General features: G+C 45.9%; 2 protein-coding genes across 11 annotated transcripts in view; both read right to left on the reverse strand.

Moving 5' to 3' along the window:
• LOC120952283 (cubilin) overlaps positions 1 to 14,434 on the reverse strand; it is an 86,761-nt gene that overhangs the window by 11,725 nt on the left and 60,602 nt on the right. For 8 of the 10 annotated variants that reach the window (XR_005751256.2, XM_040371535.2, XM_040371534.2 and 5 more), the window contains exons 5-7: positions 5,687 to 5,806; positions 3,721 to 3,898; positions 2,860 to 2,886 (exon numbers count right to left, since the gene is read on the reverse strand). Coding sequence is in view for 9 of the 10 variants with exons in the window: in XM_040371535.2 (XP_040227469.2) it covers positions 2,860 to 2,886; positions 3,721 to 3,898; positions 5,687 to 5,806 (325 nt within the window). In the remaining variant the exon portion in view is untranslated. The remainder of the gene's footprint in view (positions 1 to 2,859; positions 2,887 to 3,720; positions 3,899 to 5,686; positions 5,807 to 14,434) is intronic. The other 2 variants (XM_049605816.1, XM_040371537.2) reach the window with 2 other exon arrangements.
• LOC120952285 (calaxin-like) lies at positions 6,367 to 9,957 on the reverse strand. Its single transcript, XM_040371541.2, has one exon. It carries the CDS (start codon positions 7,094 to 7,096, stop codon positions 6,458 to 6,460), a length of 639 nt encoding a protein of 212 aa, XP_040227475.2. The 5' UTR covers positions 7,097 to 9,957; the 3' UTR covers positions 6,367 to 6,457.

Here is a 14,434-nt window from a genome sequence, read left to right on the forward strand (position 1 = left end):
ACTTCTGACAAATGGCGTTTGGTGAGGCTATGGTGTTGTATTTGTCGCCTCAATAATGATAACAGACACAGCTTCAAAAGAATCGATTTTGTAGATTTAAACGTGTAAAAACTGTTTTACACCTGTTTCCATCTACGTTTGAATCTCGTGCCGTTTGCATCGAATCGCAAACCGCCTGCTTCGAATCGCATGCCACTACGATCGAATGCGTGCACCCATGGTTGAATAGCGTGCCAGTACGGTTGAATCGCGTTCCACTATGGTCGAATCATATGCCACTACGATCGAATTGTGTGCCGCTACCATTGCATTTCTGAAAGCAAGAGCATAGTAAACTGTTTGTTTACGTTTGCAAGCTATATCTTTCTTCGCCGACGGCATTTCGTTTGTAAAATAGTACTAATAAAAGGTTATAGTACTAATAAGTTATTCACTGATTACACGTAAAATCCTTGTTATCGACGAATATCGTGGTCCCTTGTTGATGGTAAAATCCTTAAGTTCAACTAATATTCGGTGTTCGTTGTTGATGGTAAAATTCTTGGTTTCAACCAATGTTCGTGGGGTTTACCTATAATCATAGAATAAATCCCTTTTATTAGTATTTTACAAATGAAATGCCGTCGGCGAAGAAGGAAACAGCTTTCAAACGTAAACAAACAGTTTACTATGCTCTTGCTTTCAGAAATCCAATGGTAGCGGCACACGATTCGATCGTAGTGGCATATGATTCGACCATAGTGGAACGCGATTCAACCGTACTGGCACGCGATTCAACCATGGGTGCACGCATTCGATCGTAGTGGCATGCGATTCGAAGCAGGCGGTTTGCGATTCGATGCAAACGGCACGAGATTCGAACGTAGATGGAAACAGGTGTAATTTTGATAACATATTTTTGGAAGAATTTTAAGGGCTTTCCTGACCAGCAAAACAAAAGATAGAACGAAAATACAATTCACGAAACGGTGCGCAAAAGCATAGACCATTACCTAAGCGCAGTTGTTGTGGCCCATTTTACCCCAGTGTTTTGACGTTTCACAGTTTATTTACATATGCCCATTTTGCCCCAGGGCTATGCCCATTTTACCCCGCGTGTCAAAATAGCTTCTCGTAAAACATCAACTTTTATTTTACACTGTTTTCATGATTTTAAGTTGTTTTCATTCTATGTGGCAATTTTAATCCATAGATAAATAGTGGAGGCATACAATAATGCATGAATAATTGTGTTTTGTGGCATATTCAAAGGAATATTCAGTAAACTGCTTAACATGCCCATTTTGCCCCGCTTTCCCCTACCAAAATTCTTCTAATCTCTCGATTGTTCAAACTTTTGTCCTGCATGTTGATCTACACAAATAAACGCAAAATGTTATTCAAAGTCTAGTATAGGCGCGACAAGGTGGTAAGATGTTGTGGTCGTTCTAAAGCCATATGAAAACATAGGAACAACAGCTTCAGTGCTGCCCTTCGGTAAATCTGTATGGTAATTATTTTCCACTTGGCGCCAGTTTTTTGTGTTCGCCCTTTCGTTTTGCACACACAAACACAAACACTTACAAACCTCTTAGCGTCCCATCGATCGGCACCGATTCCTGGCGCATCCTGCATCTAGCAGAAGGAAAAAAAACACTACAAACCACGACAAACACGACGAAAAAAAGGCTTTTCCAATCATTTCACCATTTAGCAGGCGCTCGTAAGCGTAAAACTTTATCCAAGAAAATCGCTACCCCCGTACACCAGCTGCACCACGACACAGCAGCAGCAGCAGCAGCAGCAGCAGCAACCATTAAGCGGCTGCTCTCGATCGCCCATTACCGCCATCGATAATGAGAGATAACAGCAGTGGCGCCGAAGCCCGGCCAGCATTCGAGTGCGCGCCCCGCAACATAAAACAAAAGCACACGCGCGCGCTGAGTGCTTTAAAAAGGAAAAGCTCTTGCCTGAGCAAGAGTAGCAAGAGACGCTGAGGGTCGGGTCGTGTCGGCAGCCCAGCGGAAGAGAAGGAAAAGTTTTCCCCCTCACCCGATAAATGTACCGGAAGAAGGAAGGAAGAAGGAGAAGCGACGTGATGGAATGCTTTACAAAGATGGTGACTTTATTTCACCATAAATACTATTGCTGTGGGATTCAAAGTAGATGGATGAATGTAATGCTGGTTTAATGAAAAGCAACTCCCGGTCGAGCCGAGTGAGAAATGGCTTCTAAAATACACGTGCAGAGAGGTAAGGAAATTCGCGTCATTTCAAGGGAGTTGGGTGGGAAAAGAACCTTTTCATTTTTTAAATACAATTCAGTTTTTTTCCTTCTTTCAATCTTCCTTAACTCACAAAAGTGTCGAAAGCGAGATGGTTTCTACCCTGCCTGGTGTATGGGAAAAAGGTGGTACCGGTTGCGAGCTGGCCACCATTTTGCATTGTGTCGTTTGCCGCCGGGGTCAAAAGATTGGTCAGTTTGCAAATGGGAACCATTAGGAAATGTGACGTTTGGCGTAGGTCCCTCCGCCCACGGGCGTTCAGTTTTGGGTTGGGAAGCAAAAAAATCACTCCCTCCCTTACACACACACACACATACACACAATGAAACACAATTTAATTTATGCATCACTAAAAATAATGGCCTTCTCCCTGGGCCTCCCACCGTTCGTAGCGAATCGCGATGTGCGCGACGTGACGGTTGATGGTGTTTATTGAGAATGGGTTCGGGAATGGGCATTAAACAAAAACGTACACTCATACACACATACACATACAACATAGGAAACAATGGATGGTCGGAACGCGCGAGCGTGAAGGAAGGATGGAAGGAAAATAATGGAACAAACGACTGAACGGAAATGACATTCAAACTTACGCTGGAAGTTCCCCGACCGCCGCTCCGCTGTTTTGGGTTTTTGTGTTTTTGCATTTTTTTTTTGTGTTTTTGAGGATTTCGTTTTACATTTATTAAGAGTGTGGTATATTTTTTGTGCGTTTGCCGATTCATTGACGAACAACCATGGTAGTTGTGTTGAGAAAAAGAGAGGGAGAGAGAAAAGAAACGAGAAACAAATGAAGTGATTTGGTGTGCAGGTGCGCTCGTTCTTTTCACACGTTGCCGATGAAGTAACACGTGCTCTTTGCTCAATAAATATTTTTTAGAACATTTTTTGTATGATTGTTTCTTGAGAACCGTTTTGGAACATTAACTTCTTGCTTCTTGGGTTAGTTTGGGGGGCAAAACAATGGAATGGATTTCATTTACTCGTTGCTCTTGGAGGTTTAATGCTTTCTAATGATGTTTTCTTTCGTTGTTGTACATAATTTTCAACTCTTTTTTTATGAGAAATGTAATGTAAAAGGCCTCTAATTAATGGCTTAAGCCACAAATTAATTTTAACGATCGATTACAGGAGTTACTTGAATTCGCCGTTGATGAGTGAAGTCAAACTACACAACTCAACTCGTAACGGTTGCTTTCAAACAGTACAGCAACACAAACAAACATTGAAGCACATATATTGAAGCTTTCTTATTATTAATTTAAATGTCTCTGTTTTTTTTTGTAATTTTACCCGCTTTTTAGTATTTTAATTTTACGATTTTATGGCAAAGCTTTGCCGGGTAAACAACAGTGACCGGTGATGCGTTAAACAGTGCGTACAAGCAACGGGCTACAACATGGAAACGCTTTGCAACACATACACATTGCTAGCAACAGATTCGTTCTACTCACTCTGGAGGCGTTCCTCGTAGGCTGAACGACGTAAAGGACACATCGACACGCTGCCCGGGACCTGCTAGGAAGATGTACAGACACTGTCGCGAGTGATTGCTCGGGTTGGAGAGCATCGGGGCGCTAAACGTTCCGTTGGATGGTCCACCAGCCCGGGACACGAACGTCTGGTCACATTCTGCGTTGCGGCGACAGCGGCGGCGGGCGTTTACGACGAAACGAAAGGCAAAGAAACGAAAAAAAAGGAAGATAGAAAAATGGTTAAGTAAATGGCACACGCTATTATTGCATTATCGCTCCACCCTGTCCGGACTGGGCAACTTCGGCTCAACTCAACCGCCCACGTGATTTCGCTTGCATACTAATACACACGCACACACACACACACACACACACACACACACACACACACACACACACACACACACACATCCACACATATGCGCTGATCGGTTGAGATGAAAGCTGGCATGAAGGAAAATGGAAATAATTCGGTTCGATAAACCGGTTGATGATGTGTTTTTACTTGGCGCAATCCGGTTAGGGAGCTAAATGTACTAACAGCTGCCATCACACGGTGGCACGGTGGGTTGCCTGTTTTTACATATTTGCTTTCAATCTAAAGAAAACACTCTTACATACGCTTACACACACTCACACACACACTACTAAATACAGAATGAATGAAAGCTAAAACACTTACTACGGAAAGCAATGATATTTTACACCAATTTGTCAGATTGCGAGTGTAACATTGCCGTTATTAATTGTGTTTATAAATTTTACAACATGTGAAACCTCCAATGTCCCCGCGTGGAGTGTGTGAAAGTTGAAGCATTGCGCTTAAATTACGACAAGCGGTCCCCAACAAGCACCAGAAGAGAAGAGAAAGGACGCCCCCAGCCATCCTGCCCCAAACGACGTGTGTACATGTTCCCTTCGGCCCGAACCACGTGCCCCCGGTTCCCTACAGCATCAACCCATGGCAGCAACAAATTACAACGACATATCGAAAGCACTCTAATGAGCTACTAACTAACGACAGCAAAGAAAAACTACAACATACGACACAATTCGCCCAATCTCTACGGTAAACGAAACGCAACAAATACAGCTGTGTGTGAGTGTGTGTGTGTGTGTGTGTGTGGCTGGCAGGGTGGTTGGCAGGTGTGTGCAGCGTGTGCAAGTTTAAAAAAGCTACAATTAGTCACTCTTTCAGTCGGAACCAGCAAGGCTGGAAATGGAAACTAAAAGTTCGATCGGAATATAAATACTTTCGCACACACACGCACACACTCACACAAAGCCACACTCAGTATAAAATTAAATTTGCATGTTGTGTTTGTGTGTATGTGTGTGTGTTTGTGTGTGTGTGTGTGTGTGTGTGTTGAACCGCAAAAGAAAAACAGACAAAAACAACTAGAACAAATGAGGCACAACCGAAAACGTGGCATGTCGGGTGGAAAACACATAACCTTCAAACAACAGTGATTTATTTGTAACTAGTGCACAAAGGTGGGTCGGATGTAGGGGGAGCGGGTGCGATTTGCGAACACAGCACGCAGGCTTTAGAAAATGGTACCCAACAGTAGCAATACTGATTTGCTGTTATTTGCTGTTTGAGTCGTTTTGGTTTGCTTTTCTTTGAGACGCAAGCTACAATACCCAGCCCGGAATCGAACCCGCCTGACCAATGCGCGGTGAGAGTACATCGAAACGTGAGGCAAAACACAGGGCATTAAAAACTAACGAATTTCGGTGAGAGATGCAAACAAGACAAGATCGTACGAAACAACGGTTTGAGATGAGAAAAAACAAACAAACAAAGAGACAAAGAGTATGAACAATACAAAACCAATAACCCGATCTTGCTCGTGTGTTGGCGGCCACAACCAAGAACAATGAGAAACGCAAACAAGGTGGTAGCGGTTAGAGTAGTATTAGAAAATGGAAAGTGAACACATACTTGGCGCCTTTGTGGGTCGCGACAATGGCTCCAAATACTGCACCATCGAGATGCGGGACCGCGTGTCCGTGTACGCACTGGCGGCAATGTGCCGCTCGACATCTACGTCGTCGGAGGCCACTGGAAGAAGTGGGGGGGGGGGGGGAGGAGAGCCGGGAGAATGCGTGTGAGAATCGGGAAGAGACACATTTAGTAGGATGGTTTTACTCTGCACGTGGGGAATGGAGGTGTGAAATTGAAGACGGATGTGTAAGGTGTGTGTGTGTGTGTGTGTGTGTGTGTGTGTGTGTGTGTGTGTGGATAGAGCTTAACGCTGTAAGCCTATGAAGAACATGTCAGACATTTAAGACAAATCCGACAGATTATGAAGATTAAAGTAGATTTCGCTGTAGAGCATCATTTTGAAACGAAAATATTGTGTTACTTAGAAGAGCAGGAATGTCCTATCTGTACAGGTTGGTGGATCTGTTGGCATCCCAAGGTCTCACTTTACCCAGGATATCATAGCATCAAATCGTAAGCATTTCAGCAATTTTATCCCAGAATGACTTCAATAAAAACACCAACAGGTGACATTGAAGATCCTCCCGAGGCATATATCGCCCAACCCAAAGCTTATTTCATCCTCGTCAACTTATCTTCCCCCTATCCCCTCATCAAAATAAATGCTTATTTGTTCATTTCACTTGCTACTCTCGAAAGATTTAATGTTCAATATTCCGGAATTTCCATGCTCAAACTAATCCTCACCCATCAAACTACCGTTTCCACCTACATAACCAGAAACGTCGTGGCGAACGCTTCCACGTGAATTCGATCCGGCAGCGCCTGGCCAAGACATTCCAACAACAGCGGCGTGCCCATCACACTCTTCCGATAGTCCTCGAACGAAATCGCCCCGTCCCGATCCAGGTCCAGCCGCGTCATCAAGATGTCGACCAGATCCTTCACCGCCTCATCGACGCCTTCCTCCTGCCGGACGCAGCCCCTCATCAGCACCATCAGGAAGTCGCGCCGGATCATGCCCTCGCGCTGGATGTCGTACACCCGGTAGCAGTACTGGATCTTCTCCTCGAGCGTACCGCGCACGTACAGCGACACCATCCGGGCCCACGTTTCCATCGACACGTGCGCGCTATTTCCCCCGTCCAGCGCGGCGTAGATGCGCCGTATCACCGCCATATCCGTAATGCCGAACGCCGTATCGAACACGGTCGTGAGCTGCTGGCGCGAGATTTGTCCCCCGGCCGCGTCCGGATCGTTCTTCAGTATCTTGTAGTACAGCAGCAGCACCACCTCCAGCTCCTGGTGGGTGAAGTGGGTCGAGCGGGCCAACCGCTTCACCAGACCGCTCACCTTGCTCAGAAACCGGATCTCCTCCGCCGTGTCGAGTGTCACGTCTAGATTCATGGTCCCCCGGAACGACACCCCGGGTGCAAAGCTTCCTCTTTCCCAACGCCCAACTTGTAGCGTTGACGAACGCGATGACTAGCACAGCCTACTACGCTGTCACCAGACTCCTTCGCGAAAGGTATCTTTTTACCAAAGAAAATGGCACACAGGTGTTTTCTAAAAAGTTGTACTCTAGCGAACTGTGAACTGGCAAAGTTTTGGTGCGGAATGAACGCACTCCCTCCCCCCACACACACTAACCACTCTTTCCAACCACCAACGAAAACGATGGATGCGCCGAAAGATCTTCAGAAGAAGCACGGTTATTACTAGCGCTTCGTATTTTTTACGATGCAATTGATATTAATTTCCCTGCCTTGTCCACCCCGTGCGAGTGGCGCTGTACTTGCAGGAGTTTTCGTGAAAGCAAGCCGCAGGTACAGGAAAACTTTGTCCTCCAGCCCGTACTGGAGCGCAGCTTGGAGTCTGTGCCCGGGTGCCGTTCACCGCCAACTTCATCAAGGCCACCTGCTGCTATTTGGTAAATTGAATTAACCTTCTTAATATCGTCCCTTTTTGCTGAGTGCCATCCCTCACTTCTCTAACCACGCTCGTCCACCTCACTGTGTGTGTGTGTATGTGTATGTGCCTCTCACGATACGATAACTTTTCCCACTTGATGACCGGCACGACCTCTCGAACGCCTTCGTCCCTTTCGGCTCGAGAGTATGTCTATTCCATTTCCATAATTACGGCGCGTCCCAAATTTTCATCAAATCATCCACTTTCTCCCAACACACACACACATACACACACACGCGTACCGACCCGTGCTAGCAATTTCGAATGTCTCTATATCTCGCACCACAGGCAGCAATTTGTCCGAATTCGCTCCACCTTCTCCCGACAGACGCCATACAAACGCTCACCCCTCGAACCGTGTCACCTTAAAGCCTCTCTGGCTGGCGTTTAAATGTTGATGCAAAGTTTTTCATCCCGCCTGCCGCACACGAAACAGGACAGGAAACAAGGGAACGCTTCGGGTAATAAACTTCTAATTGGAAATCCATAATTCACGGCGCTACATCGGTGCCGAGGAGAACGTGGAGAGGTAATGGGCGTCCCGGTGCCTATTGCTTTTTTCCACGGGAGGAAGGTTGTGATGCAAATGAGGTAGTGACGGGGGTTTGAAGCGATGCTGTGTGGGTTTTGCTTCACATTGCAAAAGGATTAATCGGTCGGGCGATTCGTAGGGCTAGGGCACAAACACACATAGAGAGAGAACCTGGAGCGAAACCTGGTAAGTCGGCCGTGTCAAACCAGCCCCGTAAATCACTTAATCCGGCACGTAATCCGAAATGTTCGCCCGCGATTGCCAAGTGTTTATCATAATTCACACACAGCGTCAGCGCGTGCACACGGTGTGGAAAACAAAAGTTGTCCCGAAGCGAAGCGGGATATACAGCAACGCATCGAAAAATAAATCCTGCCGCTGGCCCTTCACAGGTCTTCATTGACCGAGCAGGCTTATGCGAGAGCTCTGATGTGAGTTAATGAATTCGTTCCTCCCTATTTTGGTCGATAAAGTCGGACTCAAACCAGCATTAAATCCAGTGAACGAGCTCAACTCTCTAGAAACATCCCAATGACACAGAAGCTCGATATTTCATTACATACTGTCAATAGTTCCTTCACGAAACTTACAAAAACGGATAAAGTTGGAAGCATGTCACTAGAATTTCCCCCGTTCATATACACCTAACAAGACCGCCAACCAGTGATTAAGATCCTTTCGCTGTGCTTTCAAAAGTGCGAAAGTTTGAAACACTTGGCACTCAGCTCGCCTCCTCTCCATCCCATGCGCCACTTCCCAGACCCCGTTCAATCCGTGTACCGGAACAGTTTATGATGGAACTTAAATTGCGCTTCCGTTTGGCCTCCGGGGTCGCGTTGACAGTTTTTCATCTCTCCCAACCCCAATTGGCAAGTGGTGCTTCTGAGCGTGTGTGTGTGAATGCGTGGGTATAGGGAGGACCGTGATGATTATTCAGTGACAATATTTCTTCACCGCATGCTTCCGCACCGTACCCCCCATTGTCACCCGGCGTGCAACATTTTGCGTGTGGAATCGGATGTTATTTATATTCAAATTAGGTAACACACTCACGTGCCATCGAAAGAGCGGGTACGCCCGTGCACGATGAAGCTACGCATATACGCACAAACACACACATACACACATCAACATATACTAAATTGCCTTCCCGAGCCGTGTCGGAAATCCGGTCAAACTGGCGGAAGCGGCGGCTGCAAACAGTTGACGTTGACGGCGGGCATGGAGCTTGAAACGGGTTGGATGTTTTTTTTTTTTTGTTTCCCGCGTGCTATCTATTCCCTTCCACCTTTTCCAAAGGGACACGGTTACACGTCAACAGGGCGATATTTGAATGTCTAATATCGCGCAAAGCGCCGCAATCCGCTCAAACCAGCCGTGCGGGAGAATGATTGGTGAGGCAATCTTTCACAATTCACGCGCAAAATAAAACAATAACCTTGTTTGTGCCAAAGAGCTGGATTTATTTATTTACTAGCCTCTAATACCAGATTGCGAAAAAAGCTTCCTTTGCTGTTGCATGTTCACGCCCAACCAAGCGAGGGGGCAGCAGCAAAAGAAAGCAGCGCAAAAGTCCCTTCCACAGCAGGGCGCAACAACAGTAAAAGCTCATAACTCTTTTCCGCGCATGTTTTGCGTGATTGTCGGTTTGACGGTGGGGTGATTGGTTTTTGCGGGGGGCACACTGATTGGATAGTCGAACATTGAAACAAGTTGATTGCCTTTTTTGAGGCAAATTTCAAACTAAATTTTACACAACATCACATCACGCTTGCTTCTATTCGCGGAAGAACGAAATTCAACATCCCAATCAAAATGTCATCCAGCTATACTTTCACAACAAGTTCACTGTTCTGAAAGGAAAGCTTTTTAATTATTGCACTACACACCACTATGCTGTCATGAATATTATCATTAAAAGCTGTTCTTACAATTTCTCCACCTAAATCAAAGTGACACATTCGTCCATTCATTTCCATTCCATTTAATTTCTCATCTAAATCAAATTAAAATCGAACCTAAACCCCCCAATGCGGCTACACTTTAAGTAATGAGGCAGCTCATCGACACGTCCCACTTCAATCTCTCTTTCCCTTTTTGCCGCTATTGCTTTCTAGTTAAGAGACCCTAAGCATTGGCAAAATCACAGCCACAATTCCTGAAAACTTCAATACCTTCAGCTAATGAAATCCGCAAGCGATACAGTGCCATCGTACCGAAACCGTCTGAATAATTTAAATTCAATCAACATATACCCTTCCCCACTGTGTATGTGTGTGTGTACTGGAAATAGTGGCTGTAAGTAGGACGGCACGAGCCAACGGGTACATTTCAAGCTGATACAGTTCGAAATTGGGTCAAATTAAGGATCTTGGCCAGTTCGTTGTCACCTTCTGTTTTATGGACTGAACAGCGTTTGTCGTTCAACAGTAAGCTCAAATGTCAGCTATAGCTCGTTTGTGTAACAGTGTGCCTGTGTGTGTGTGTGTGTGTGTGTGTGTGTGTGTGTGTGTGTGTGTGTGTGTGTGTGTTTGCAAAATGTTAATACCGGTCAGTGCTGACCGTCACCAGAAGCCGAAGTGCTAGTGAATAATTGATGCTAATCAATCGAAACTGGCAGCTACACGATCCGGTTTCCTGAACCATCAAGAGGGTTGATGATTCGCAGGGGAACATTGCGAACTTCATAAGGTCAGGGCCATATTGTTCTACAAGACTTTGTTGTTACTTTTTGCACCTTGTTGGCGAGTGTTGTTTGATGGTTATAGATACAATGTTAGTGCATGTAAGCGTTAAAAAATTGGGCCGACGATGAAAATTATTGTAATGCTAGATAGGATAACCTTATTGCAATTTAAACATCATCACATATCCATGGAGTTGTTGAGTACTTTTTCCATACTACAACGTTTTATGTAGCTCATTGAAACGCAAAACCATACAACCAACTAGTGACATCGTTTTCCTCTGCCTTACGTTATTTCAAGCACTGAATCGGAGCAGAATGCTTTCCATATCATCGCATAAAAGTGAATAAAAATAGCAACTATTTGACTCGAGCTAACCTACTGAAATATTTCCATTCCTTCCTTGTACTCCCTTGTCCATCATCCAGCAGACAACATCCGTCAAAAAGCATTCGGAAACATTTGCCCTTACCGCGGGGTAACCAAACCTACGCACTAGACCGGGAAACCGGCACGTGTGTGTGTGTGTGTGTGTGTGTGTACCGGGATGCGTGATTGTTCCAGAAACACACACAAAAAAAAACATTCACTACAACAATCGTGCCTCCCGTTTTGCGGCGGAAGCATACTTGGGCGAGGTAAACCACCACACCGGGGATCGTAAAATATTTCAATAAACAAATTTCTTACCACACGTGGTGGCGTGGCGGTCGCAGCGATCCGCCATTCGCTAAAAAGCTCCAAACCCAACAGACCACGGGTTTGTGGCTCTTGTTTTTGCTCCCATTGCGAAAGCTCAATGAATTGCAAAAAATGAGGGAAAACAAATACCCTAACATGTGTACGCAACGCTTTTGTGACTACATAAAAACGGAGATTGTGCGTGTGCTTGAGGATGTAGGTTAAAGGAGTGTGGGGAAGTACCGAAAAATATCCCACACACACACACGCACACACTACCCGGTGGGCAGAAAGGCGATTGAACAAAACAAAAATAGGAACATAAAATACAACATCCTAACCGAGCTCGTTTTCCCGTGATCTCGTGGCCGACCTCAACGTTTGCGCAAAACCAATCGAACCAACGATTGTTCAATGTCCCCTGGAGTGGAATCTTTGGTGGGGTCTCCCTGCCCCTGTCATACGAGTGTTTTGGTGCTTTTTTGCCAATTCTTTCAAACAGTTTCAAACGTGAGATGAATTACTTATCAAATCTAAACACACATACAGTTGTGTAGCGCAGTCTCTTCTACATCACGCCGCAATCCTAGAAAGCTTCCCTTCATTCTTTGGCTAGTAGGGCGATGTTTTGAACTTACCTGAAAATAGAAGAAATAAACAGAAAAAACTTCATTAATAAAAATGGCTCTTCCTACTGCTTGCACAAACAGCGACCCACCGCAGGACCAAATTAATACAGGTGTGGAAATTTGCGGTAAAATTGAAATCCGTTTCCATTGTCCAAGGTCCATCCTCGGCAGCCTGACCCGAGCCGAAAACTCCCCGTTCCGAACGATAATAAATTACTGTTACGCACCACCGTTTCCTGCACCGACACCGCCTTCTTCCTCTCTAAGCTCGAGGGAAAAACGGTACCGTTTTTTATGCCAAACCCAACACCGCACGGTGGTATTGCAACAAGCGAAGGAAGAAACCCTGTCTGAAATTACACACTCACCCCGGGGCCCGGCGCGATACGATCAAGATCGATTGATTGTTGTTTGGAGGAAAGTTAATCTCGGTTCGATTAAAAATTTCTAATCTTCCGTACCTTACCTTTCACCGGGTTGCGCTACAAAAACAACACAATACACGGCAAAAGGGACAAGGAAAGGTGGCCGGGGTAAAAAAGGTACCCAAGCTGGCACATCTTTTCCCGATACTTAATCTTGTTGTGTTCTACTTTTTTGCTCCTGCACCTTTTTGTACCTTTTTTTTGCTTGGGAGGCCCCAGTTTTACGTCATCGGTTCGGTACGTTATCAGTATCTTCGGTTCAGGGCGATTTAAGGATGTGGGTTTGGGGTCCCTCCTCCCCTCGGGTCCCAGCTAGATTGCTCCCTGTGACAAACAGCGAACGTGAGCTGAAACCGGGACACACTCCCACTCCCAGTTGGCCGTCCGAAAAGGACATCTGCCGAGATAGGCAAGATACCAGCACGCGGCAAAGTAAAAACCCTTATCCGTCAAACCCGAATCGCAGGCGGGGAAAGCTACACCAACGGAAGCGAAAAACAGGAAAAAGGCGATGGAAATGGAATTGATTGTGATTAGAAGCGTTGACGTGGGTTACGGACTGCGTTTTGTGTTGGGCATGGGTGTACATCGGGCTGCTCGAGATCACTTCCCGAAACCCTGTGACTAAAGTTGAGTTATTGTAGGACTCTTCATAGACCACGCCAGCCCTCTTCATGCTTCACGCCGGGGCCGGGATGAAATTTTAACCAAACGTTCCTGTGCCCACATATCAAGATGGCACCCAATCCGACACACACACACACACACACACACACACACAAAGATACTCTGAAAGACTTTCCAATGCGTCCCATACTCGCCTCATCGCCCTGTCCGAGGGCGTCCGACAGGCAGTGCCGAATCGATTTACACTTCAACAGCTGCTCGAGTCGAACACGATCGACACATGGGTCCACCCCACCTGGTCCCTACCCCTCCCCGGCCACATGTAACAGAAGATGCGATATCGATTCATCTCCCAGCGGACAGACGACAAGTGCATGAGCATCGACGTACTTCAAAACCCGTGGCCCGTCCCACCGAGCGAAAATCCAATCACACCGCACCACGATACACTGTTGCCGTGCGCTTCCAGGCCCTGCCCTGTGCGCATCAAATGGGCCAATATTTTCATCCCGTTTAGGTAAGCTGGGTACGGATTTCTTTACACACTCACACACACATGCACGTTGCGCATCGCGTGGGAAGAGGAACTGCAGTTCGATGATTTTCATTGACACAGCGCTGCGTTACTGATAAGCCGGTACATCCTTTTGCACGTCGGTGGCGATGAGACTTTGGCTTCACTTTGGCTTCGATGCTTGCGACCGAGGGACGAGCGCGGATGGCTGTAACAGTGCTCGAGGACACTCGACACGCTCGGGAAACCTGATGAATGAAGCTGATTGAATGTTGATTGAATGGATTGCTTCATTTCGTTCGCTGATGACCAGAGTTTCATTTTCGTTCGGGCTGCTGCTTCTCGGTTGGCTTGGTATGGCTGCGAAGCGGACTGTAAAGCAAATCGGGGCAAATTCTATAGCCTTTCAGTACAGTTTTCATTTTGTAAGCCTGAGTTTTATTTTTCCGAGCAGTTTGTGATTTTCCAGTAAGAGCCTTCTGCTTCAAAAGGCATTTTTACGGCATGAGTGAGGTGGCATTTGTCCAGCGTTTCATGCATATGGTGTGTTAAAAGCGTGCTTTGACACGTTAATGTAACTACCAAACGTTTAATTCAAGCTAAATGAACTAAACTAAAACAACTCTTTTAAAATTAATAAAAAAGCAACTTTTCCAAGATTAATGTATGTTTCATACAC

The sequence above is a fragment of the Anopheles coluzzii genome, chromosome 2, assembly GCF_943734685.1.
Source record: "Anopheles coluzzii chromosome 2, AcolN3, whole genome shotgun sequence".
In the NCBI taxonomy this organism is placed as follows: Eukaryota; Metazoa; Arthropoda; class Insecta; order Diptera; family Culicidae; genus Anopheles; species Anopheles coluzzii.

Coding starts and splice junctions, on each gene's coding strand:
- LOC120952285 (XM_040371541.2), bottom strand. CDS start 7,096: ATGAATCTAGACGTGACACTCGACACGGCGGAGGAGATCCGGTTTCTG.